Source organism: Equus caballus, chromosome 11 (genome assembly GCF_041296265.1).
Source record: "Equus caballus isolate H_3958 breed thoroughbred chromosome 11, TB-T2T, whole genome shotgun sequence".
NCBI classification, from domain to species: domain Eukaryota; kingdom Metazoa; phylum Chordata; class Mammalia; order Perissodactyla; family Equidae; genus Equus; species Equus caballus.
Genome location: NC_091694.1, coordinates 16048090 through 16075210, shown reverse-complemented (window position 1 = coordinate 16075210; position 27121 = coordinate 16048090). Strand labels below are relative to the sequence as shown.

The 27121-nt window shown below is 34.8% G+C and overlaps 1 protein-coding gene across 14 annotated transcripts in view; it reads left to right on the top strand.

Moving 5' to 3' along the window:
- Positions 1–27121, top strand: part of TANC2 (tetratricopeptide repeat, ankyrin repeat and coiled-coil containing 2) — a 388516-nt gene that overhangs the window by 203223 nt on the left and 158172 nt on the right. For 7 of the 14 annotated variants that reach the window (XM_023652253.2, XM_070227081.1, XM_023652251.2 and 4 more), the window contains one exon: positions 5370–5480. The exons of the other annotated variants lie outside the window; for them this stretch is intronic. In XM_023652253.2, coding sequence (XP_023508021.1) covers positions 5370–5480 — 111 coding nt within the window. The remainder of the gene's footprint in view (positions 1–5369; positions 5481–27121) is intronic. 14 annotated transcript variants of the gene reach the window in all.

The window sequence follows — 27121 nt, the reverse complement described above, 5'->3', positions numbered from 1 at the left end:
ACTGCCAACTTTGTTCTTTTTTTTTTTTTAAAGATTTTTATTTTTTTCCTTTTTCTCCCCAAAGCCCCCCGGTACATAGTTGTATATTCTTTGTTGTGGGTCCTTCTAGTTGTGGCATGTGGGACGCTGTCTCAGCGTGGTTTGATGAGCAGTGCCATGTCTGCGCCCAGGATTCGAACCAACGAAACACTGGGCCGCCTGCAGTGGAGCACATGAACTTAACCACTCGGCCACAGGGCCAACCCCCCAACTTTGTTCTTTTTAAGGTTGTCTTGGCTATTCAGGATTCCTCGAGATTCCATATGAATTTTAGGATGAATTTTTCTATTTTTGCAAAAAAAAATATTATTTGGATTTTGATAAGAATTGCATTGAATCTATAGATCCTTTGAATGGTATTGCCATTTGAAAAATACTGTCTTCCAACTGGTGAACAAGGGATTGTCTTTCCATTTATTTCTGTTTTTTAAAATTTCTTTCAGGAACATTTTGTAGTTTTCAGTGTTCAAGTCTTTAACCTCCTTGATTAAGTTTATTCCTAAGTATTCTTTTTCTTGCTGTTTTAAATTGAATTGTTTTCTTAATTTCTTTTTGGGATTGTTCATTGTTAGTGTATTTTTGTGTACTGATTTTATATCCTGCAACTTTGCTGAACTCATTTATTAGTTCTGACAGTTTTCTGATGGACTCTTTAAGATTTTCTGCATTTAAGATTATGTCGTCTGTGAACAGAGATAATTTTACTTCTTCCTTTCTAATTTGAATGCCTTGTATTTCCTTTCCTTGCCTATAGCTAAAATGTTTTTATCCTCCTTTCACATTTGACAGTTTGTCTTTAGGTTAACCTTACTGAATATGCTTTTTATCTCAAAACCAACTTTGTGAAAGTACTTTCTTGGTGCTTTATGTTGTTCTGCTCATCTTTCTATTTATCCTTCAGTTCTCATTTTCCTGATCTTTGCTTTATTTGATCTGCCTTCATACCATTCTCCCATGATTATCGAGTCTTGTGCCGGTTTCCTTCTAAAAATTCCCCTCTGCTATAACCTTTATCAAAGACAAAAATACTTCAGCAGTCATTAGAAATTTGTGTTTTAATGCCTGTGTATTTGCTTGGACTAGGTATAATTCAACATCATCTACAGCATCCCAGTTTACAAAGGAGCCTCTGTAGGTGGATTATCTCTTTCACTGTTAACATTCCTGTGTGATATATCTGGTGCTCTTATTTCTCACCCCCCTTCCAGTGATCTTGGGAAGAATTAGTGAGTATAGACTTTATTGGTCTCTCTTTGAAATAGGTCCAAATGATGGATACTTTATAACTTGGGACTCTTTTTTTAAAAACCTAACACAAGAGTTATGTTGCTTAAAAGAACGACTCAAAAGAAGTCCTAACTTTTACCATAGACATTAATACTCTCAGAGATAAGGCCTTGATTTGTATTTTATTACAGCTTTTTTCTTAGGAAAGTCCTCTTAGTGATCTGCTATGCACGTGGTATTTATAGAAGTCTTTCTCTAAGAGTATTCACAAACTTTAGCATGCATCAGAATCACTTGAAGGGCTTGCGAAACACAGATTGCTGGGCCCCCACCCTTCAGAGTTTTTGATTAAGCTGATCTGAGGTAGGGCCTGATCATTTGCATTTTTTAACAAATTCCCAGGTGATGCTATGCTGCTGGTCCAGACACCCTATTTTAAGAACCAACACTCTAAATCATGCTGGTTAACTTTCTTTCTGTACCACATTTTTCTTATTGTCTAACGTAGACCATTTTGGTTTGAGTATTCTACCACCTTCATAGTCGTAACATGTTTTCTTCGACATTTTTTCCTTCTCAGTTTTTTTTTTCCTTGAGGAAAATTCACCCTGAGCTAACTTAACGTCCATGCCAATCTTCCTCTATTTTTTAGTATGTGGGCTGCCAGCACAGTGTGGCCACTAACAGAGTGGTGTAGTTCCATGTCTGGGAACCAAACCCAGGCCACCAAAGTAGAGTTTGCTGAATTTGACCAGTAGACCACTGGGGCTGGCCCCTCCTCCTCAATTTTTAAAAAATTACTGGTGATATCACTGTTCTTGTCATCCACCATGGCATCTTAGATTTCTTTGTTTTACCCCTGCCCTCTGCCCTAGCATACAATTCAGACTTTCCAAATCATGCTGAATCTGTTGATAATGTCAACAACAACAAAAATACAGCTACCATTTACAGAGGATTTATGCTGTGCTAGGCACTGTTCTGAGCATTTTATTTTAATTAATTAGTGTAATCTTCACACCTCCCCCATATGTATAGGTGCTGTTATTAACCTCAAATAACCAGTGAGGAAGCTTAGGCACAGAAAGGTTCTCACAGCTAGGAAGAAGTGGAAAAAGTAGGAATCTGACTCAGACTTTCTGATTTCAGAGCCCAGACCCTTAATCCCTATGCTATCCAACCCCTCACTACTATGCTACCGTGTTATACTGCCTCTCCATACACTGTCTTGAAACCACTTGCTTACTTTATTTTCCATGGCCATAGCTCTCCCTGCTCTATGTCTTAATATACTCATAGATGAGCTATATCACCATATCTAAGCACTGTGCTAAGTACTTTACATGCTTGGAATTAGTTAAGCCTTGTAACAATCCTATGACTCTGTGAGAAAACTGAGGCTTAGTAAGGCTAAGTAACTTGCCAAGTTTCTTCCTACTAATAAATACTAGAGCCAAGACCTAAATCTTTGAAATGTGTAAGCCTATGTACTCTTAACCAATCTGCATCCTTCCTCTCAACCTCTGCCAGATTCCCAAACTCAAGTTTCTTACAGCATAAGAATCACGTTCCCAGTGTTGGTGTAGATCACTTCTCAGAGCAGTGGTTTCCTGTTACCTCTTTCATCACAATAAAATACCTGGTTTGGTTTTAGAGTCCTTCTACCCATCTCATTTCAACCACTTTTCTGTGTTTTTTACTATGTGGTAAACCCTTTCGACATAGAATTCTCTTATCCATCTGAATCATCTTATATACCATTTTCTTACAATGAAGTATATTAAAACTCTAGGCTTCCAAGCAAAATATCGTGTTCCATCTTCCAAGTTGACTTTTTGTGTTCTCCACCAAGCAGTATTAAGACTGTTGGACAAACTGTCATACCTGTGATTGTACCTCCCCTGTTTGATTGACTTAGAGATAACACTAGTTTTCTGTTACTTGGATGAGAGCAATATTGTAATCTACCTTAAAAAATAATTCCAATTCATTATTAGACATTTGCAGTATCCCATGGATGAGGGAGAAATGAAGGTAGAAAAAAGAATTAAATGTCCTCTATGAGCTATAAGGATAACCTTAGTTGGAATTCCCTGAGAAGGGAAAATAGAGAAGTCTGTATGACATTGACCTTCACAGATCTTTAGGATCCTGATTTTTCCCCTTGACTCTATCTCATAATTCTTGTACATTCCTCAGTTCTCCCTCAATTCTCCTGCTATCCTTCAGTTCTTTCCTTACATATCTACCCTAAGTTGCTGGTTTCCATCCGTCTAATAACTCAAATTTCATCATAAAAATTGTTATTAAGATTTTTTAGATATCTGGAGTCCCTTGAGTGGGGACCAGTGCTGTCTTTGTCAGAACTCAGCAGGTAAAATAGATATTCTGTTGCCATGACAATGTATTAATAAAATTCTAGTGAGGACCTAAGAGCTTTCAGAATTAAATTATAATAATTTCTCCTATACTAAGCAATATTGGATAAATGTTTCATTATTTTTTAATGATTGGTGGGATTATAATGAAAGAGATTCTAATATTGGCTATTAGTAGCCAGCAGATAGGCATATAAATCACTTGAAATCTTCATTTCTGATAGTGATTTTAAAAAACAGGCTCAAATATTACACTTTTAGCAGAGGTAAGAGTTCTCCTATTCCACAGCTTACTTTTGACGGAAAGCCATTCTGTTAACACCCTTAAGCCTTTGTTGCCATGGAGGTAGTAATGGGCTTTATTTCGTTTTTTTAATACACATTTAAAATATAAATATACACCCTAAAATTTAAATTGTGATTTAGCTGTCCTTAGGTTTTAACTCTTGGCGCTTTTCAAACATATTTTCTGTATTTTTCAAATACTTTGCTATTTTTATCCTCCAAAGAAAGTAGAGAAGAATTCTGGTCATTATAATGGCAAAGTTTTATATTATGTTTTACAAGCTCTTTTAGGAATAACTTAGAATTCCTTGTGGTTCAGTAATAGATGGGGATTTTGAAGAACATGCAGAAACTTTTGAAAAAAGTACTGTGACTTTAAGTACTCACATGTCTTGGACACATATGGTTATGACACAATGTATAATGTATACAAATCAATTTCAGACTCAGCTGCTACTTTGATGCTATGCTAAGCATTTTAACTCTATTATAGTTTATTTAATAGAACTTAGTTTGAAAGTACCAAAGCAGTCTTCATAATTTTAACTTTTAATATATTTAATCGATTATTTAAATGTATTTCAATAGTGTTCCTTAACTTTCCCCTAAAAATCAGTGAATAAAATTTATATGAGCTTTCAATAAGTAAAACTTTCAATTTGTGAATTATACTTTATATTTCAGTCCTTACAAGAATGAATGGATTCCATGGCATGGAATATTACTATTCCATAGACCTCATGATTATATTTGTAACTAAATCACACATCTGTTTAGCATCCAGTGTCAAACTGGCATGACCTAGTTAATATCTTAGTCCACCAGCAGTTTTGACTTCTTACCTCAATAGCTGAACAGTCAAGTGATTGATTCCTTTGTTAAGCTAGGTAGATTAATCCTAGTTATGGTATTTAATCACAACTGAGTGTTATGGTTTGTTTCTGGATAAAGAAAACCTTTGACTACAATAATTATAAACAAAATCTTAAGACTTAGTTCTATACTTTCCTCAGTTAATACCTGCATTTAATGGCAAAGGAAGACAAAATAAGACAGCTCTTCGTTTTATAAAGAGAGAGAAAATAGCTATAGGTAATAGACAATTGCAACTTATGCTCATAGTTTTGAATATTAGATTTTAACTTTTCCAGTTTGCAGTGACTTTTTAACAAGGCCCATCTCCTCTATGAAGAATGCAGTTTATTTTTTTTCTGGCGCAAAAAATAGGGTAACCTGATCTGAGTCTGACAGAGTGTGTCGTTCATTTAAGTGCTTCCATCTGTTGCCTGCTGTTCCCCTTACTCATGACCCCTCTGTGTTTCTCTCTTTCCCTTTCCCCTTCTCCTTCCCTCTGTTTTTCTTTCCTTTTTCTTTCTTTTCTATTTTCTCTCTCTTTTATTTCCCCCTTCTCCCTCTCTCTGCCTCTTTTTTTGTCCTTAGCCCCTCTGAGGAAGGCAAAGTTTGTTGAGAGCCCACGAATTCCAGAATCCGAGCTTGGCTCACCAACCCTCACTTCAGCTCAGAAACTGGACGTGGATGAATACTGCCCTGGTAAGCATGCATGCAAAGTGTGTGCTTTAAAAGAGGGAGATTTGGATGAGGTCCGTCCAGCAGAGCAGTATTTTGCATGTATACTATTCATAAAAACATATCCGTTACCTCTTTTGCAATTGATCACATATTTTTCCTTATTAGAACATAGTTTTTACTGAACATCCTATTTGACTCGATATAATAATGAGAGTAAGTATTGAAAACAGTTTCAAAGATAATTTTCAAAAGAGTTAAAATAGTTTTGGTAGATAAATAGATTTCAGGGTGATTTTCATGATTTGAGATACTTGAAGAAATTTTGCTTTCGCCATGTGCAAACAGGAATGTTAAAGATATGAATAAAAATGTTAATTCAATACTAGCCTTAACACGTGACCTATTTTGCTTAATGCCTATTGGATTTCTGGACAGTTATAGAAAATTGTTGTGATGTTGGAAACATCAAACTTGAATTTGAAAAAAATCATTATAGGTTCCTGATTTGGACTCCTGGACACTCACTTTTAGAAATACCTCTTCTCATGAATGGCCTGTAAGGCACATGTGGGAGTTTGCTAATACCCTTCTTGTGTGGGAGCCAGACTGACAGAGACTCATTATCAATGCTTAGATTCTTCCAAACTTAGATGAGTTGCCTGGCAACATCCTTTACACTTACTCTACAGTGAGTCTATAGAACTGTGTCAGCAATGTTCACAGCTCTAGTTGAATATACAGATCAGAGGTTTAGTAAAGGGCCTTAGAAGACTTGGTTTTAGGACTTTTGTTTATTTCTGCTCATTAAAATTGATGTTAAACCACAGCAAATGCAACCGCTACGTATCTACATCATTAGGGGTCAGCAGAATAAAATGATTTTTAGTTCTAGGGAAGATATCAATAGCTCTACTCTGAACTATCAGGATAATATATCTCTGAAGCTAGCTAAGACATGTTTAAAAAAAATCAAAACCATAGACAAAAACTTGGGCCAAATCTAATCAGAGACATTTGATTTTATGAATGAGTTTTGAATATTGAAAGACCTGGAGGATTTCACTTTCAGGGTGCAGAACCCTGGGCTTCATCTGCTGTTGTAGATGACTGTTCATTTTTAAGACAATCACAGTTACGTATTAGGAACCAGCTTTTCTATTTCTAAAAGGAACTAAATAGCTCTTTAAATGGCACTGAAGCACATTGTTAGAAGAATCTTTTTCATGTTTTGAGGTATTGTCACACTTCTTGAGCAATGGAATAGTGTGCTTTGCGTTTCTTCATGCAAATTTTCGAGTAATAAAGTAAAATAAATAAATGCACTAATTCCCTATTCCTGCATTGAGTTTTGAAAGAGAAACCCTATCAGAGGCCTTTATGTTTTCTTCCAGATTTGTAAATCAGAATGAATGTGGGGAGACTAATCTTTCACTTCCTGTTTGCCCATCTAACGACCTTGATCTAATCTAGCTATTGTAATTGTCAAGAAGCAAGGTAGCTGCTGTTTATTGGAATGCCATTACTGAATCACTATGAAAAATCTTATCCATGTTATTATTTACATATATTTTCCACAAACATGAATTCTTTGCTGGATTGGAATTGAACAAAACTAAACCTCAGTTAAGATTTTCAGAAAACCAGGAAGAAACTAAAACATGTTGCCAAAACGTTAATTCCCGTACTCTGCAGTCTCTCCTTTTCTTTTCTGAAACAGGTTTAAAGCACAGTGATTTGCTCTTTTATAATGAAGTTATTAAACTCTGAAAATAAATTTCTACTGAGATGAGAGTAGTGACCTGAGGGATGAAGCTATTTTCTTCTACATAGTACCAAAAATTAACGGTAACCAAATGTATTCAGTAAACTCATAAAGCAAACGAATAACAGTCCGTTCTTTTTTAAGTTCTCTTACATAGGCTATAGTAACAGAACAATGATCATATTTTCTTGTATACTCATATGTTCTGTTGCAATTAAAGCTAGTGTTCTGATATCTTGTCCACCTGCTTTATTATCATATGAAAATTTAGGAAAATAGTATATCTCACAGAGGCAATAATCATAAGCTAAAGGTTAATGCAGTGATTCTCAAATTTTAGCATGCTTTAGGATTACCTGGAGGACTTGTTCAAATGCAGATTGCTGGGCTCACCCTAGAATTTCTGATTCATTAAGCCAGTTTTTCTAACAAATTCCTAGGTAATCCTGAAGCTGCTGGTTGAAGTTAGAGAACCAACTGGATTACAAGGCTGCTGCAGGCTGCTTATAAGTAGTCCAATAAACAATGCTGGAAATCTATAGGGTTAATTTTTGCTGTTGACTTCTGAGGAGTAATTGAGGATGTTGTTTCTGTATTATCTAAACTTAAACCCTTTGATGCCTATATTTTAGGTTGGAAGAATAAAGCTTTTGTGTCTCAGAAGTGTACTTATATTTTTCTTGGTTTGTCTTTTTGTACCTGGTATCTGTGTACCCATGTCTAGTTTTCAATGTTGTCCTACATGTAAAAGGAAATCATGGATCAAACCAGAGCAAGTCATTGATATTTGGTCTGCAAAGTCTAGAGAAAGCTACTCTGGGGTATAGCCATTGATCCAAAATATTTGTCTAATAAATTGAGAGATTGAGTCTACATAGAATTCGATTCCAGAGTACCTAATTTAGGTTTTACTATTCCTCAAATAGGATTTGTTGTTTGCAAAAAATGTGATAAAAATACAAGTAAATAGTATGTTTTGGTTCTGCAACTAAAACCATGGAGTTGATTGATACATAACTTGTTACTTAACTGAACTACCAGAGTAGGGAAAATAAAGTGAATTGTGTTTGATAATTGTCTTACAGTGGGGAAATCCACACCCAGAGAATTTAAGTGATTTGTTTAGGGTCAAGAGCAGGATTTATTATTGAACTCTTGAAGGGGACACAATGTAGTCCAGAAATAGATTCCTTTAATTCTATTACTGTGTAAAGTCCATAAATACCCCTTGAGTACCCTTAAATTAAAAAGCAGAAAATTCAGTTTTTAAGTATTACACAGGGCTATATTCTACTTTTAGGGTAACCAGCTGATATTGGTGATTTCAATAAAACAATTCCAAAAATAAGAGAACAGATTCATCCTACACTCTAACTTTTCTTCCTACATCATTACTTACTAGCTATGTGATTTTAGGCAAGTCACTTAACCTTTCTTAAGCCTCAATTTCCTCATCTGTAAAAATGGGGATGATAATCTTAAATCAGATTAATAAAGATAAAGCACTTAGCAGACTGCTTGGTTCATAGTAAATGTTCACAAATGTTACCTAGTTTTGTTATTATTACAGTGATGATCCCAAGGTATAGCATAGGATTTTAAAGTGTTTTCTAAATAATCAGGAAAAAAAAGATATAAAGGTTTAGGGTCATTTTTAGTTAAATGCGTCTTACTGTGTTTCAATTCTGATTTTCCCCTTATTAGTCTTGTCATCTTGAACATGTCTTATATATCTGTGCCTCAGTTTCCTGTCACTGCAGTATTATATATAACATGACATTATTTCCATACTTTGGCAAATTAAATATGTATTTGTATAGATACATGAATACACATTCACAGGTGAAAATGTCTGGAAGAATATACCAAACTAACATTGGTTGCCTAAAGAGGGAGAGAACTGGGGTTCTTGGGAAGTCAGTGGAGAGAGTGGGATTGGTGGGATAATGCTCATGTTAGCAGTGGTTGTATCTGGTTGGTGGGATTACAGATGGTTTTAATTTTCTTTCTTGGGCAGCATGTATTAGTGAATGAGAGCTCAGGTTCTGGAGTTAGATCTAGGTTTAATTTCTGAATCTGTCACCTACTAGCTGTGCGACTACATGTAACTTTCATAGCCTTAAATTCTTTGTCTGTAAAATTGTGATAAAAATAAAGTCTTTTTTTTAACAATAGATCTGTCTCATAGGGTTATTAAGATTAAATAAAATAATGTATAGCCAAATGCTTAGATCAGGCAAAATAAACAGTAAGAGGTTTTAGCATTCTTCCTGTTATTGTTCATCATTATCATTATACTTCCTTTTGTAAAATTTCTGCAATGAATTTGTATTGAAATTTTTCAGTAATCAGATGCCACTAAAGCATGGTGATACTCTTCATTTATATCTTAGTTTCTTAAGTTTTTATGTTGCACATTATAATAATACATAATTTCAAGTGTGTAGAACCTTGACACAGATGGCAGGCCAAGTTGACAGTTTTATAGGACTTGTGACTACATGTGCAAGGTTAAGGGCCAAAGTCCAGACCAGTGTTCTGAAAATAGGCAGGCTTTTATCCACACCAAATATTTTCAGAGAAATTTGAGATTAATCTTTTTATAATAGATCCTTTTAAATCTCTTTAAAAATGGCACTGCCCTTCAAAGGACAATGTTATTTAAGGTGACAACAAAATTAGGATGTATTTGAAACTCAAGAATGGGAGAGAAATTTATGATAGTTATTTGGCACATATTCATATTTATATTTTTTTGAATTTGTAAAGGATTTTTCATTTGGATTTCTTATCAGCATTGTACTTAACAGCTCAAGAACAAGCCACCGTAGATAAAAAATGTTTTATATAAAGTGAGTAGTTCCTTGAACCCTCTTTCCCAACTGCTATATAGTTGTAGTCATTCCATTTAAAAGAAAAGGATGATTTTGTTTTCTCATTTTCTTCCATTTTTTTTTCCTGAAAACATTATCAAATCTTATCTTTATTCCAAATAGTTAGGCTTTCTTCATATCTTTTGCTATGAATTTTGTACTTATAAATAAAACCCTCTATATGATTTTTGATTGACGTATGGGTACCAGGAGACTTTTTCTTGTAATTCACCTCTTCTGTTATGTTGTGTTTGTATTCCTTATTCCTCATGTCTTGTATTGTCTATATTGTAAACGCTTTAAATGTAAAGCAGGATTTTTAACCTGGGTTAAACTGGTGAGCTTCAGGGGGCTCTAAACTCCTAAAATTATGTGCAAACACTGTTCTCCATATTACATATGTTCTTCTTTCTTTAACACATTCTCAAAGCAGTCTGTGACACATACTTTCTCCACCCAAAAAAAGGAAAAAATAAATATTGTTGTAAAGGTTGAAATGAAACAAAGGTTGTGAATGGTACAAATATTAGAATGAAAAACGTTGCTGAAAGTTGGATAGTACACAGACTTGTAAGTCGATTAAAGGGAATATTTGAACTGCAGTGCTGCCCCAATCAGGATATGAAAGTCAGTATAGAAAGTAGAGATCAAAAGCAGAGAGCTAAACAGAAATAATTTCAGTATATTTTAAGTTTGAGAGATACTGCCTGATTACTGGCATTGAAAATAAGTATAACATCAAGGAACTAGAATATGGAGAGGATAGCTTTTCTTCCCCACATATCCTTATCTACCAATAAGTTCTTAACATGTTAGAAAGTTATTTTAGTGGACAGATACTTTGTTGAATAAAACTTTTCACTTGGAACGTTTTTAGTTGTTTTCCTGATTTATATTTTATTGTTGTTTAAAAGATAGTCTCATCACACTAACTTTTAGGTTAACTTCTCAAGGTGTTCTGTGTCACAAATTCTAAAGACTTGGCCTATGAATGTGATACTTAGATCCATAATTTAGTTAGATTTCCAAATGGATGGTTTTCCCATTAACTCTGAAAACCATTTTAACTTTTGGTTTTTGAGGCAGAAAAATGTTGAGAGTAAATGCATTAGTTTAGGCTACAGACAGTGGAGCTAGACTGCCTGTGTTCAAATATTACTCTGCCACTTAATAGTTGTGTCACCTTGGGCAAATTACTTAAACATAAGAATGATTAATTTCCTTATCTGTAAAATAGGGATTATAATATTACCTATACCATAGGAATGCTGTGAAGATGTAATAAATTAAAATATGTAAGATAATAAAAACAATGATGTGGTCCATAATTAGTGCTATGTAAATCTTATCTACAGTTGTTATGTTTTACAGCCTTTATTGCCTTTTATCTAAGAATACTGTGGGTAAAGGTATCATATCTTTTTTGTGAGTGCTTCTCAAAGAGGATAAAATTACGCCTATAACCTGTAGTCATTGGCCTGTTTTCACAAACAGTCTGTGTATAGATACGAAATTGTGTGGGGTTTGGTTATTTTTTTAATGGAGGCCGTTTTTCATAGTGGTAAATAGCTCAAGGTCTAGGATCAGACAAGCTTGGATTTAATTCTAGCTGTTGCACTTATTGGCTATGTAACTTTTATTACCTAATCTTTCTAATCCTCTGCTTCCTCATCTGTAAAATGAAGATAGTAATATTGCTTACTCCATAGGGTGTTTTTAATGATTAAATAAGATAATACACATAATTTACTCAGCACAATGTTTAGAACATCAGTTATTATGACTAATAACATCTCTCACATATATACATTATTGCAAATTTATTTCTGGAAAAAAATGAAGTTTTCTGTTATTCTTTTCCTAAGCAGTACATATGTTCCTTCAGCTCAATGTTCATCAAAAATTCTCAATGTTCATTCCCAAAAATGGGAACAGGAAGGGACAGAAAGGTATTCTTGACTTCTGTTTTAATACCCAAGAACCTAGAGATTTATGAATTCTGTATCTGATGTTGCCACTATCATTCTTGATCTCTAAGTCACTTAAAAACCTCTTTTTGTTTTTCCTTATCTAGAAGTTATTTGTTACAACATATAAATTTATAAGACTTGTGGGGAGTGTTGGTTAACTTCTATTCATTATTATTGAGTACCCTTGTGAATAGGTCCTTGTAGTAATCATCTATTGCTATATAACAAATTACCGTAAAACTTAATAGCTTAAAACAGCATTTGTTATCTCTCAGTTTCTGTGGGTCAGAAATCTAGATGCAACTTAGCTGCACTCTGTGGCTCAAGGTCTCTCACAGGGTGCAATCAAGATAACGGCCTGGGCTGTAGTCATCTCAAGGCTCCACTGGGGAGGGATCCTCTTTCAAGTTTATACACTTGGTTATTGGAAGGATTCAGTTCCTTATGGGCTGTTAAATTGAGGGTCTCAGTTCCTCATGAGCTTTTGGCTAGAGGCCACCCTCAATTCCTTGCCGTGTGGGTCTCTCCATAAGGCACCTCACAATGTGGCAACTTGCTTTGTGAGAGCAAGCAAGCAAGAGGCAGAGAGTGTAAGCAAGATGAAAGTGGCAGTCTTTTATAACATAGTCTCAAAAGTGACAGCCTATCACTTTTTACCATATTCTGTTTGTTAGAAGCAAATCACCAGGTCCAACCCACAGTCAAGGGAGTAAGAAAGTTGTTTCAATGAAACAATGAATTTTCCTTGTTTTTCCTACATATTTGATATGTGTCATTCCATGGCCTGGAAGCATAAATCCTTCTTATCCTTGCCTTTCAATAAAAAAGTTCCAGGGCCAGCACCGGTGGCCTAGTGGTTAAGTTCAGTGCCCTCCACTTTGGCAGCCTGGGTTCAGTTCCCAGGCGTGTACCTACATTGCTCTGTTAGTTGTTATGCTGTGCTGGGCAGCCCACATACTGAAAAATAGAGGAAGATTGGCACGGATTTTAGCTCACAGCAAATCTTCCTCAGCAAAAAAATAAATAAAATCCATAGTATTCCAGGTATCCCACCCTTTTTATATTCAAAACTTCCCTGCTGCTGTACCTTCTTATAACTATCTGTAGGTCTTTCCTCTTGCTTAATCTGTACAGATTATTTACAGATTACAAATTTTTAGATTAATCTCTGCTGACTGTTAAGCAATTTGTAATCACTGCTATTATATACTCAGTGTTACTATGCCTTTAAATTTATTTTTATGGGCTTTGACTTATATAAAAATGTATATTCACTGAAAATAAGTAATGTAATTTATACCACTTTCATGAGGCTTGGAAAAATCTGTCCCATGGTGCCATATTTAAGGCTCTGGTGTTGCAATTAACATTTGCTGATTTATCTTTTAGTACTTATTTTTTTTTCTTGACCAACATGGAAGGGAAGAATAAAGAAAAAAATAACTTACCCCGACTTTGTACTGTACCTTTGTCTCTTACCACTATTCAAAAACATTTTTTTCAAAGTATAACATTGTTTCCCCTTAATAATATGTGATCAATCTTTAAACAGTCATGCTGAAAAAAAATACATGAACCATATACATTATAGGAAATTACTATATCCAGTTACCACCTTAGACTATATTTACCACATTAGAACAGATAGCCTTACTTAGAATAGGATTTCCTAAATTGTGATCCATGGAACTGAGATGTTAGTATATGCTAAATGAACTATGCTGAACTATTCTAAACTATAAGATCTATAAACATGGAACTTGTTCAACTTTTTAATCTCCGTATCCCTAGTCCTCAGACCAGTGTCTGCTATATAGTGGTCAACAAATACTAAATGAATAAATGCTCTCAATTGTGAAATAATAGCAGCTACTAAAAATTGAAACATTTTTCAAACAACAAAAATATCAGAATAAAAGGATGAAGTAAATGTTAGATATATTTAATAGTAGATATTAAGGATAGAAAAATGAATCAGGAGTATATGAAACATACTCAAATTCTCATAAAAGCTGACCCAGGAAAGTCAATTCTGGACCATTCTCCTACTTTCTTCCCTAACATTTCAGCTTTAAATCTCACATCATCAAACTGTACCAATCACTACCCTTCCTTATTGCAATTTCTCAGGACTCTGAGGTCATACCGCTTACTCTTTGAAGATCTTAGCTCCTGGTTCGCCAGAATTCCTGGTCCCACCTTTTTTAAAACTCCCCAGCTACCCTTCTTATAACTGTAGGTCGTTTCCCCTGCCTAGTCTGCACTGACTAGTACAATACAGTGAAATACTTCTTCCTAGAATGATGTTTTTCTCTTTAAGCCTGGGTAATTATATCACATTATTTAAGCGTACAGTTTCTAGAATAAATCCCAGGTTTGGAAGCCAACAGAGAATAAATTTGCTATTTAGACAAACACGACTTTTGAGGATAATGCTTTTCTTACTGTGACCAGTATACAAATGCCTTGCTTTCCGCATTAGGATAAATTGTGCTATGGGTGAGGAAGTCCAGACCAATAAGGGAATAATACAGAAATACTATATTGCAGAAGTAGTGCATCTTTACCATATTTTGTATCTCAAACATATATCTACTCAAAGCAGATGTTAGAAACCTCAGTTTAAGACCCAAAGGAGCATTCAGTGAGAATCATCAGTCTTAGAGATTTCAGTAAAGCATTTAAGGTTCTTGAGCTTGTCAAATATTGCTTTTCATTTCAGTCAAATAGTCATCATCATACATCAATGTGCACGTGTTACTTCTGGTACATTGAGGGCAATTATGTAGGTAGGGAAACACTAGTGTAAGTGTTACCAAGCAATGAGTACTTTCTCTATATATATTCTGTCTCTGCAGTGATTCCCACTTCCAATGGGAGAGAAACAAAATAGTGGGAAGTTGTAATGGAAGATTATAAGCATTTAAAAGTCTGTTCTCTTAGCTAAGTGCCAAACTAATAGGTTTTAAAAAATACTGAGAATCCCTAATCTTATAAAAGCAAAAGGGAGAACCACTGTGTGTGTATGTGTGTGTGTTTGGAGGACGTTTTCTCCAGTTATTTGTGTATGTCTCAGTTATTAGTTAAAAGAGTATAGAATTATTTGAATAAGTAGATAAATTTACTTATTGTTTTTTAGACAGCATAATTTTTTCCAGCTTTATTGAGATATAATTGACATATAACGTTGTGTAAGTTTAAGGTGTACAACATGATGATTTGATATATGTATTCCAAAATGATTACTGATGAAATTTATGGGCACCCTCTCCAGAAAATTGTGCCTACATTCAAAATTGTGCATATTGTCTGGGTTTTCAAAAAAATTAATAAAACATTTAGATTTATTTGCCCTGCGTAATAGTTTTATCTGAAAACTAATCTGAACAAACCAAAATTACTAAGACTCAAAGACGAGAATGTTTGAGCGAAGTTGTGTTATTGCTAACTCCCATTTCATACCCTAAAGTTAGGCATCTAAGTACTCCCCTTTGCAACTAGAGAGATTCCCTATAAGTTGATTCTTTGGCTTAGGTCCTGGGGGAGTTAATTTAAAGAAGGCGGTAATTTAGTAAGGAAAGAGGGAAAAAGAAGGGTGAGTAGGAGAGATTGAAACACTTTCACTTTCAAGATAAGGGGATCCTATGATTAAAGGTTCCTTAGATTTTTGTGCACCTGCCCAAAACTTAGGCAGTTTTTCTCCATCTCAGTTGAGAATTGACAGTGGCCGGTGTCATTGAGAGCCGACCCTGGATCTAGTTTTCCTAACTACCTCCAGGAACCATTCTTCCCTTCTTTTCTGCCCTCTGGACCCTTCCATATTGAGAGGTGGTTCTTGGAACTATGGAAAACATCTCAGACCACCATCTTAACCTCCAGCTTATATTTAACTTTAAAACAGTAGGCAAGTTTTTCTAGAGACAGTATCAAAAAACTTTTTAGCGAGCACATTTTTAAAAATTAGAATTAGAATGCCTTCTGGCTGGCTGATACTCTGTAATTCAACATACACTTAATCATTTCCTACTACCATTATCCCTAGCCATGCCAGATATGTTAAAACTGCTTGTATCCGGAAGGTATTTGAGTTTGCTACCCCTGCTATGGGTTACTGGGAGTGGTTAATTTTTTTAGGAGGTGGCAAAGAAGAACTGGAAGATGGAAGAATGAACATTTCCCTTACTCTCTCCCTATTAAAACATAAAGTTTCAGGGGATGTACAGACTTCCAAAAAAGCATGTATCAGAGGACCTCAGATCAAGAGTTCCTGATTAGGTCCTCCATTAGTTTACATATGCTACTGTTTAGAATATGATTTGTTGTTAGCTGCTATGGTTTAGCTACACCAGGAGGAAGTATTATGCATGACTGAACAATTGAAATATGAAGTTACTTTGAAAAGAAAAGAACTAAGGGAGAATTTCCTCAACCAATAACCTCTACTGGTGTTAGGGAAATACCGTCTTCAACACTATTGTAATCATCAAATGACTCTTAGTCTTGTAACTCTTCCCCTGCTCTCTCCTTCCTCCATTTCCACCACTCATCTTCCCAGAGACTCTAGCTCTTTTCTACCACATTTTTACAACATCAAGAATTATCTTAAGAGATTAATTACAGTACTCCAACCCCATCACCTTTACAACTTTTCTTTTGCCTATTATTTCTGCTAATTCTCTTGTCTTTTATACACCTAATTATTTTTTGTGCTGTATTTAATATTTGAAAAGATTCATAAAAGTAATCTGAAGGTAAGATGATTTTTTTTTTCTCTAGAGAGAATTTTCATTTGCTTCTGCCTCTGGGACCAATTCAATCCAAGTTCAGGGTTTGAGATTTTTCAGGCTAATAAGGTAACACAAATGAGGACTGCCAGACCTGCTTTACTTCTGGTTCATCTTCACTCCTAGAGTGTAACTCTTAAAGGTTTCAAGCCCAAAGTGTGGAGTGTTTTACTAGAGTTCCCACTCTTGGTGGATCCTAGACACTAGTTTTGTTCCCCTGACCTTTTGAGACAGCCAAAAGCACAGCTCAGCTTCTCAGTCATTTCCCCATTAACAGATGCCCCCAGTGCTAAAGTAGCCCTCCATGCTGGGCAAGATCTCCATTCTGGATTTCCATCTTCTCCCTGTTCTTGTATTGATTTACCACTATCTTGTTAGGTCTTTAATGTTTTTTAAAAGATTTTTCAAATATGTTTTGCCCAGTTTTTGTTAGTTGTCATCAGCTGGAAGGTCTCCAATTACTGAAGGTCCCTGCCGCCATTATTTCCTTTGGGGAAAAAAATTATAGCATTTATATTTTTAGATTGCATACACATCCTAAAGTGTGTAAAAGGAATGCCTTTATTTTTCCATTCTCTGCTCCCCATGAAGCTACATGGGAACAGACTATACACTAAAACAGTCTTAGAGAGCACTGCCTTTTTGGACAAACCAGTTCCCTTAAATTCTGGGAGCTATATAATAAGAAATTGAAATGGTATTATTAGCCAGTTGATTACTTGAAATATAAGGAAGTTCTCTTTTCAGACAGACTTTTGGAGTTGGTTCATGGTCCATCTCTTTGAGCAAGTTGTCTCCTATTTGGACATAGAAGCCAAATCTCAAAGAAATTAGTATTTTACATAAAAATGTTGACAAATTTTGCCCATTGTGGTTATGATATTACACATGATACTGAATTGTTGAAAAACTTGCTTTTCTGCTCCTGATCTCCATCTGGCGTTATTTGACCTGTTACTATTAGATTGGGGAGGAAAATGTCTGCTTCATCCAGCTACAAATCCCAAATGTATTTCATAGATCATTGAGGTAAGTTCAGCATTTATGTTTTCTGCTTATCTTACTTTCTACAATAGCCATAATAGTTAAGTTATAATTGTGAGTAGATAAAGCTGATGTTTATATTGCTGCCAGAGAAAACAAATTTAAAAGGAGAGTAGGAGTCAACATCCAAAATGATTGGAGAATTTCTTTTAATGTTTGAAGAGGATAATGAGACACAAGCTTACTATAGTTTGGCTTTCTATTGCTTGGCTCTGTTGCAAACCAATTTTAAGAGGAATGTTCTTATCTGCTGATTAATGTTTTATTAAAACATTGAGTATCAAAAGCCACATAATACTTTTTTTTTTTTACATTTTTGTATTTACCACAAAATGCCTAAACTTACTCTTCTATTAAACACTTACTCTTCTGTTAATCCATGTAAATCATCTTTGGTACTGTAGAACAGAAGGCTACCCTTAATATCTAAAGGTATTATTTATTTTATATAAATAATTTTTTTATTTGTAAGTCTTAAAGTGAGAGAACACTGGTTAGAATTCATTTGTGTACAAGTAAAACTTCCATTACAGTCAAGGGCATAAAATATGGATGCTATTTTCTGGTACCTCATCAGAGCAATGATGCTTATTTTCTCAGTTAAAATTTATTTTATACAACAAATTCTCTAGTACAACAAATGCCTTATCTGGTCCCTAACCAAGTAACATTTTTTATAAAGACTTGGATGATATGCTCTTTGCCCTAGAGAGAAGAAAGAAAGAATTAAACTATAGTTGAATCATCACAGCGTTTTTCTAATGAAAACACTTTTGAATAACACTTTCTTTTGAATAACACTTATCCCTCAATCACTTCTTCTCAAATATCCAAACAACAAGAAAATAAACGCTAAAATTATCAAAAAACACCCATCTGGACAATTTGCTTATGCTTACCACTATATCCACAGTGCTCAGTATAGTGACTAATACATAGTAGATGTTCATTGTGTGTGTGTTGAATGAAATGAATCCAAAAAGTCGGAGGAAGGCAAAATAAAAAAATTTAGTATGTTATAAACATATGTAAATGACATAGTTTTCTCTCTACTAAGAATATGTCTTTTGACTTTCTGATTTACTACAAAGGGGCTTGTAAGCTTGAACAGCTGGAACCATGATTTCTTAATCTGTGTTTATAATGTGATTTTACTATGGTATTGGGAAAGGGGGAGTGGTATTTCTTTCAGTGGTTTTTGATTTGTTGTATCTTATTTGTTTTAAATTCTTACTAAACTTTCTCCTTCCATGGGATGAAGGGTATACACAGGGCCAATGTGACTAGCATGGGAAGGGGCATAAAGCTTCACGGGATCAGAATTCTGCCACGGCAGCCAACTGAGATCAGTCAGCTATGAGCGAATTGTAGTACATGTAGAGAACATAATCAATAAGTATGAAACCAAGAATGAAGATTTTAGGAAAATAGTATCTGCTAGCCAAATGTGACACATTTATCCTCAATGATAGGAAAAAGAAATATGTGAATAAACCTAACACTATCGTTTGAAAAACTGAATATATATACAATAGCCAGACCATATATAAAAATAGAACTCTGACCCCAATCTGCAGTGACCAGCCCAGGAGCCAACCTACTATCTACAAGTCAGACCTGTAAGAAGTCAGACTACTGTCTCTGGCAACCAGTCCAGGAAGGCAAGAATAACTCCTATAACACTCGGAGCAAAATGATGGGCGTTTGATTATTAACTGACAGCTTCTCTAGTTTTTGCCCTCACTTTTAACTTAGGACCAACCAGAGAGAGTTAAGTATGCACACCCAACCAATCACATAGGATGCATCTGCTTCTAGTTAGCCTGCTTCAGCTTCTCCATGCCAAGTACCTCCAGTCAGGGCATATCTGAAACCTTTCCCTTTATTCCCCACTGTAAAGGTTTCCCACTCCTCTGCCTGCCTTTGAGTCTCTGCCAAGTGCAAGTGATGGTGGCTGACTCCCTTGCTATATCAAGCTCTGAATAAATAGCCTTTGCTTATTCTTATTTGGGTGGTTTTCATTTATTTCCATACCTTTTTTCACATAACATAATTACAGTAGTCTAACATAGAACATATATGACTTCCATGCTTCAACGTAAACAAACATACATACAAAAGAAATGCTTTTTTGATAGGACTCAGACGTATGCACATAGAATGTAAAGTTTTGGAACTGGATTCCTTACACTTCATGAGAACAATTGCATACCACTTGTGGTTGCAAAATGACAAGAACACTGTTTCACCTGGAACAACATAGTTGCTATAATCCCCTTCTGTGAGTTATTTGTTTTCCTGGCCTGGGCGGGTTACACCTTTACCTTATCATCCTCTGCAGCCACTTGTACCATTCTCTCTTATCTGCACTTTGTGACCTTCATGACAGCTGCCATGCTGTCACTCCCAATGACAAAGGTAGATCTGGACATGACTTTGGCATTATTAATGCCTTGGTGATATATCACTTTCCACGTTAATTGATGTCTACTTAGTCATCTCATGGCACTAAAGCTGTGCTGGGTGACGGAAATCCCTTTTCCCGTATACCAGTATTACAGCTCTTCTCAGACTTCTAAATTAGAATTAACTTGCCCTTTTGGTTCTTTACAGTACCCCTAGTTTTACAGCTCTTTTAATAGTCTCATTTTCTTATAACCTTACAGTACCTCCACTCTCCCTGCCTTTATCCCCAGCTAGAATAACTCAGAATCAGATTCCTGGAGTTAAGTTTGAAAACATTATAAGTGACATCTCAGTGTCCCACACCAAATTGTTGCCCCTAGGAACACTAAAGAAAGTTTCTATATATATTTAGGGACATGCCTGAGGAATTCAGGAGGTAGTCTTTGTCCATCTCCCTTTCCTGTTTAAGAATCCTAACGCCAGATCTAGTTAATTCCAGGGTGTCTCATCATTGTTTCTTCCAAATTTGGTGTAAAGAAGCCCCTGATAACCTGCTTTGATATGTCAGTGTTCCACATTGAATGCGGAGATTACCCTCCCCAACTCTTAATTACCTTTATATTATGTAAAATGTTTATATATTAGCAGAACAATACACAAACATAAGCCAATACTTGCAACGTTTCCAATTACATTTATATAAATGTGTTTATGTAAGTTGAAAAAAGGAGGACAGCAAGGTCCTTATATAAAAATCAGTAGTATTTCTAAATTCTAGCAAAGAACAATTAGAAAATTAAATCTAAAAGCAATATCATTTACAATAGCATCCAAAATCATGAAATATTTAGGGATAAATTTAACAAAACACGTACACTAAAAATTATAAATAAAACATTGCTGAGACAAATTAAAGATCCAGATAAATGCTCTGTGTCATATTTATGGATTAGAAGATTCAGTATTGTTAAAATAGTAATTTTCCTCAAATTGATTCAACACAAACCCAAGAAAAAAATGTTTGTAGAGATTTACATGATTCTAAATTAGAAGTTTACATGATTCTAAATTTATATGGAAATGCAAATGACCTAGAATGGCCTAAGCAGTTTTTCAAAGAATTACAAAGTTAAAGGACTTCCATTATTCTTCAGTAAAGGTCCCAGGGAAATTCAATGGAGAAATAAACATTGACCCTTACCTCATACCATGCATAAAAGTTAAAATGTATTGTAGACTTAAATGTAAGAGCTAGAAGCAAATCTTTATAACTTTGGGTAGGCAAAGATTTCTTGGATAGGACATAACTATGAGCTATAAAAGAAAAAAATTTAAAAGTTGAACTTATCTATCTAAACTTAAAAACCTTTGCTCTTCAAAAAACACTGTTAAGAAAAGGGAAAGGCAAACCATAGAATGGGATAAAATACTAGCATACATACGTCTGACAGATATCCAAAATAAAGAATCTTACAACTAATTAACAAGAAGAGAACCTAATTTTTTAAATGGTACAAAAGATTTGAAGAGACATTCACAAAAGAAGATATAAAATGGCCAATAAACACATGAAAAGATGCTCAACATCATTAGTCATTAAAGAAATGCAAATTAAAACCATGTGATACCACTGTGCACTCATTAGTATGGCTAAAATCAGAACAGCTCATAGTACCACATATTGAAGATACTAGAACTCTTATACACTGCTTGTGATAGTGTAAACTGAACAATCTCTCTGGAAACTGGCAATTTCTTATAAAGTCAAATTTTTACATTTTTAAACTTTATAACCTGGCCATTACACACCTATGTATTTGTCCAAGAGAAATTAAAATATATGTCCACATAAAAACTTTTACATAGCACCTTTATATGTGATAGCCAAAAACTGGAAACAATCCAGTGTCCATCAACAGAAAACAAGTAAAATATGGTGCATCCAGACAAAGGAATACTACTCAGCTATAAAAAAGAACAAACTATTGAAAGACTCAGCAACATGGATGGACTTCAAGAACATTATGCTGAATGAAAGAAGCCAGACAAAAAAGAATAAATACTGTTTAATTCTATTTATATAAAATTATAGAATATACGAACTAATCTAAGATAGCAGAAAAGAGGTCAGTGGTTGCCTGTGGCTAAGGGTTGAGGGAGGGTTTGACTTCAAAGCCACACAGGGAAGGTTCTGGGGATGATAGAAATGTTCTGTATCCTGATTTTGGTGGTTGTTTCACAGATGTCTATATCTGTCAAATTTTATAGAATTGTATCCTTTGTAGGAATATAATTTATTGTATGTATATTATATCTTTAAAAAGAGAAGATCAATAGATGAGTAAGAAATAAGAATAGAATCTGGACTAAGGTGGCAACTAGAAGTAAGTGGATATGAAAGTGAGTAAGTGCTTATATTGAACAGAAAATAATACATGGTAGGAAAAACCACCAGAAATTCATTATGATCTGCTAATTAAGTTATGGTTGTATTTTAGTCAAATTAGATATCTAAAAATTAAATGTTCACAATAATCCTATGTAACAAACCATCCTAAAACTTCTTGCCACCAAAAATAAGCAATTTTTTTCTTACTCAAGGATTTGCAAGTATTGTTTGGAATGGCTCTGTTTCAGGCTGCACCTTGGCTGAGGCAGCTCGAGTTCGAGCTGGGCTCAGGTCTGTGTGTATCCATTCTGGAACCCAGGCTGAATGGGCATCAGCTGGAGAGAAGCTGTTCTCCTGCTGGATCACCAGAGCACAAGAACAGAAGCCCAACTGCACAGGCACATTTCAATTCTCTGTTCATAACATTCCAAGGTCCAAATAAAGTCACGTGGCCAAGCCAAAAAAACTTTTATGTAAAGTTTTAAAAATACTCAAAAATCCTTCCATGTACCCATCCCCCAGTTTCGACAGTTGTTTCATCTGTTTCCTCCCGTCTTCTTGAAATATGCCCCAGGGAACTAAGTGTCGCGAATGCTTTAAAGTGAGCCACTATGAGTGGAGATGAGCTATTGGTGGTTGCTTTGATTCTTGATTGCTGGTAGGCAGTGATTCTCACATTCGGGAGCTCAGTTTTGGGAGGTTGTGGAAGAGCTCCCATGCGGGCTTCAGCAGTTACTGTGACAAATAGCAGCCCCTGCTTTTAGCAGTCAAACATTTTCCAATATTCATCAGAAAAGGAAAAATTTAGGTAGTCATTTAAGAACTAAGAAATGAAAGTATAACCAGGTTTGCTTTGGCAATTGGGCCAAGCTAATGATAGGTTTTGTGACTCTGTTGGAGAGGAAACGTGGGTTTCTGTATTTGATTAAATTTGGTACAAATTTCTGAGTCTTGAAATAGATGAAAACAAGCAGTTTATAATTAACAGATCATAAAGGAAAATGTAAACAGCCCGATGTGAAAATGCTAAGAGAATGCTGAGAATTAAGAGTTTCTGGAACTAGACTATGTGTAACCTGCCGTGTTAGGAATACAGATTAGGGATTTGGATACATTAGCTTTTAGATGTTCATTTCTTGGCACAGTTTTAAACATTGTTTAATCCCTCTGCAGTTTGGCTGCTTTAAGTAGAAGGCACTTTTGCAAATTTTGTAAGGCGTAAACCATCTCTGAAAGGAGAATTGATGTCATCAAATAAATACCAAAATGGTCTGAAATATTCAGCACTTGCTTTTTTACAACATCCTATTTCTTGCCTGCATTATATTTCTCACAAATTTTAATTTACTATGAGTTAATTAAATTATTTATTTTCTATTTTCCCCCATTAGACTATAAGCTCCTTAAGGATAGGGACTATGCCCATTGTTCTTAAATGAATATCTTAACACCTAACACAGTACTGAACACACAGAAAGTACTCAGTAAATATTTATTGAATTAATGAATGCTTTCCTATATTGTCTATCATCAGATAATCCTGCTGGATGTTGTTAAAGGTAAAAATAAATAGCCATATAAACAGTTTATACTCAATAATCACATATTTCCTGGCAAAATAATAAAGTGGTTAAGAACACAGGCTCAGGAGCCAGACAGCCTGGACTTCAATATTGACTCTGTCACTTAGCTAATTCTGTAACCATGGGCAAGCAAGAACTTAATCTTTGTGTGCCTCATTTCTACTGTCTATAAGGTTCGGAATGTTGTGAAGATTCGATGGTTTAATACATGTAAAGCACTTAGAAAGGTACCAAACAGTAATATCTCAATGAGTATTAGTTATTATTATTACTACTAGCACTACTATCAATATTATTACTCCAGAAATAAACTTAAAACACTTTTAAAACAACATTAAATAGGCGCCAGCCCAGTGGCCTAGTGGTTTAGTTCGCACACTCCGCTTCTGCAGCCTGGGGTTCGCAGGTTCAGATCCCAGGCACAGACCTAGCACCCCTTGTCAAGCCATGCTGTGCTGGTATCCCCATAAAATAGAGGAAACTAGGCACAGATGGTAGCTCAGTGACGGTCTTCCTCAAGCAAGCAAAACGAGGAAGATTGGCAACAATTGTTAGCTCAGGGCCAATCTTCCTCACACACAAACATTAAATATGCTACATTTAATCAGTTTTGATCTTAAGAGTTCTGTGTTTCACTTGAACTGATAAGTCATACAGAATTTGAATCTGAAAATTGTTCTCTCTGTTCTTTTTCCCTAATTCTACTGTTGAAAAATCAAACTCAACCATTATAAGAATTTTTAGTATGGCCTCCTCCAAGAGCCTTCTTCCCTCTTTTTCCTCCCTCCACCCTTCCAAGACAAGTTTGTTTCTTTCTCTGCACTTTCTAGCACTTTCTTTAACTTAGAAAATATTTCTTATATACGTTAGCTTCTCTCTATCTTTATGTCATTGCTCCATTTTAAGTTGTTAACTGGTACAAGAGGAGTGGTCAAGTAATTTTTTATTTTATACTAAATTTTTAAATAATATAGCACTATTTCTTTTTTCATAACTCTAGACTTCTTTCTTGGAGGGAAAAAACCCCCAGGTATTGTGAATATTTTTGCATTCTCAAACCCAGTGTCCTGTGTCCTTAATATGTTTTCTGTAGTTTTTTAAAATTAAAATATAAATACAGAAAGGTACACAAATCATAATTATGCAGCTGTATGAAATTTCATAAATTGGACACATCTATATAATCACTACCTAAATCAAGCTATAGAGCATTACCAGCACTTCAAAAGCTTTGCTCATGCTTCTGCATCGCTGTCCACTCCCTACAAGCATAACCACTGTTCTGACTGTCATTATCAATTATTTCTTTTACCAATTTTCAAACGTTGTATAAATGAAATCATTTAGTATGTACTCTTTTGAGTCTCTCTCCTTTTGGTCAGTAATGTGTTTGTAAGATTCTCTTTTATTACTGTCATATTTCGTTGTAAGTCTGCTGTTGATGGACAATTTCAATTTTGGTTATTATGAATAATTCTTCTATGAATGTTTGTTACATATATTTTGATGCACCTATGCGTGTTTTTTCTTTTGGCATATACCTAGTAGTGTACTTGCTGGGTCATAGGGTTTCGGGATGTTCAGCCTAAAAATTCTTCGAAATTTAATGCTACCAATTTACATTCCCACCAGTACAGTTTAAGTGTTCTTTACCCCATATTGTCAGATGTTTTGTTTGTTTTCTGTGCTATTCTGCACTGCACTTATGTAGGGTATCTCATTGTGGTTTTTATTTGCATTTCCCAGTAATGTTGAACAGCTTTTCATATGCTTATTGATTATTTGAATATCCTCTTTTGTAAATTCCTGTGTAGATTTTTTGTCCATCTTTTATTTGGATTGTCTTTATTTTTCTTATTGATTTGTGAGGGTTCTTTATATATTCTGGATACAAGTCCTTTGTTAGATCATATGAACTACAGATATCTTTCCCCACTCTACAGCTTGCCTTTTTACCCTCTTAGTGATGTCTTTGGTGAACAGAAGTTTTTCCTATTAATAAACTTCACTTTATCCATTTTTTCTTTTTTGGTTAGTCCCTTTTGTATGCTGTTTAAGAAATCTTTGCATAGTCCTAGGTCATGAAGATATTCTATTAGGTAATCTTCTAGAAACTTTATTGTTTTACCTTTCACATTTGGGTCTATAGTGCATCTGGAATTGGTTTTTGTGTATGATATGAGGTAGGGACAGGATTCATTTTTATTCATATCATATTAATCCATCACCAATATTGAAACTACCATCCTGTTACTAAAATATTGCAGTGGTGCCTTTGTCCTAAATAAAATGATTATATATGTATAGATATGCTTCTGGATTCTGGATTCTGTTTCATTGGTCTTTTTATCTATGTTTCTGTCAACCGTACCCTGTCTTAATTACTTTAGCATTATATTAAGTCTTGATATTAATAGAAGTCATTCTTCTTTAAGTTTTCTTTACTGTTCTTGAACCTTTCCATTTTCATGTAAATTAGTTTTTATGGTGCTGTATTCTTCATTCAGTATTCTGGGAGCAAAGCCTATTGCATAAACACACTTTTCCCAAATAGCCAAAGTGAAACCAAGAGCTATAAATTTAAATAATTTTAATCAGCATAAAGTGTGAATGCTGTATGATTTATTTTGTGTATAATAGTGTCACAGTGATTATTTTCCAACAACCTACCAGCCATCATTTTTGTTTATCATACTCCAAATTCATGATTATTAAAGAAGTCACAGTAGAATTCCACTCAAGGAAAGTACTATCATTGTTTAGGGACATACTTCAACTGAGTGTGTTTGGTTATGAAGATGACACCCTCTTCACATCACCTGGTTAGTTATGGATGAGACAAAAAGATAGG